Source organism: Eimeria mitis, genomic scaffold, assembly GCF_000499745.2.
Source record: "Eimeria mitis Houghton genomic scaffold, Emh_scaff370, whole genome shotgun sequence".
Classification (NCBI taxonomy): Eukaryota; Apicomplexa; class Conoidasida; order Eucoccidiorida; family Eimeriidae; genus Eimeria; species Eimeria mitis.
The window spans coordinates 4,716-5,001 of NW_013572041.1; the positions used below are offsets into that span (position 1 = coordinate 4,716).

Below are 286 nucleotides of genomic sequence, written 5' to 3' on the forward strand. Positions count from 1 at the left end.
ATACAAAGTATAGGCCCATGGGTTGTTGGGTTCTCTCTGCTGCTGCTGCTGCTGGCGGCCTTTTTGCTGCTGCTGCTCACATGAAGTGCAGCAGCAGCTACGCAGCGTTTGCTGCTGCTGCTGCTGCAGCAGTTGCTGCTGCAGCAGCAGCTGTTGCTGCAGCAGTTGCTGCAGCAGCAGCAGCTGTTGCTGCAGCAGCAGCAGCAGTTGCTGCTGACGATTGACGCAGCAATAGCAGTTGGCAGCAGCAGGTGCTGCAGCAGCAGCAGCAGTTGCTGCTGCAGCA

General features: G+C 58.4%; 1 protein-coding gene across 1 annotated transcript in view; it reads left to right on the forward strand.

The window, feature by feature from the left end:
• Nucleotides 1–224, forward strand: part of EMH_0009810 (uncharacterized protein) — a gene marked incomplete at both ends in the record, with an annotated part of 2,318 nt that extends 2,094 nt beyond the window's left edge. Inside the window, one exon of the mRNA XM_013498773.1 lies at nucleotides 1–224. Within this exon, the coding sequence (XP_013354227.1) occupies nucleotides 1–224 (224 nt within the window).
• Between the last annotated feature and the right edge of the window lie 62 nt (nucleotides 225–286).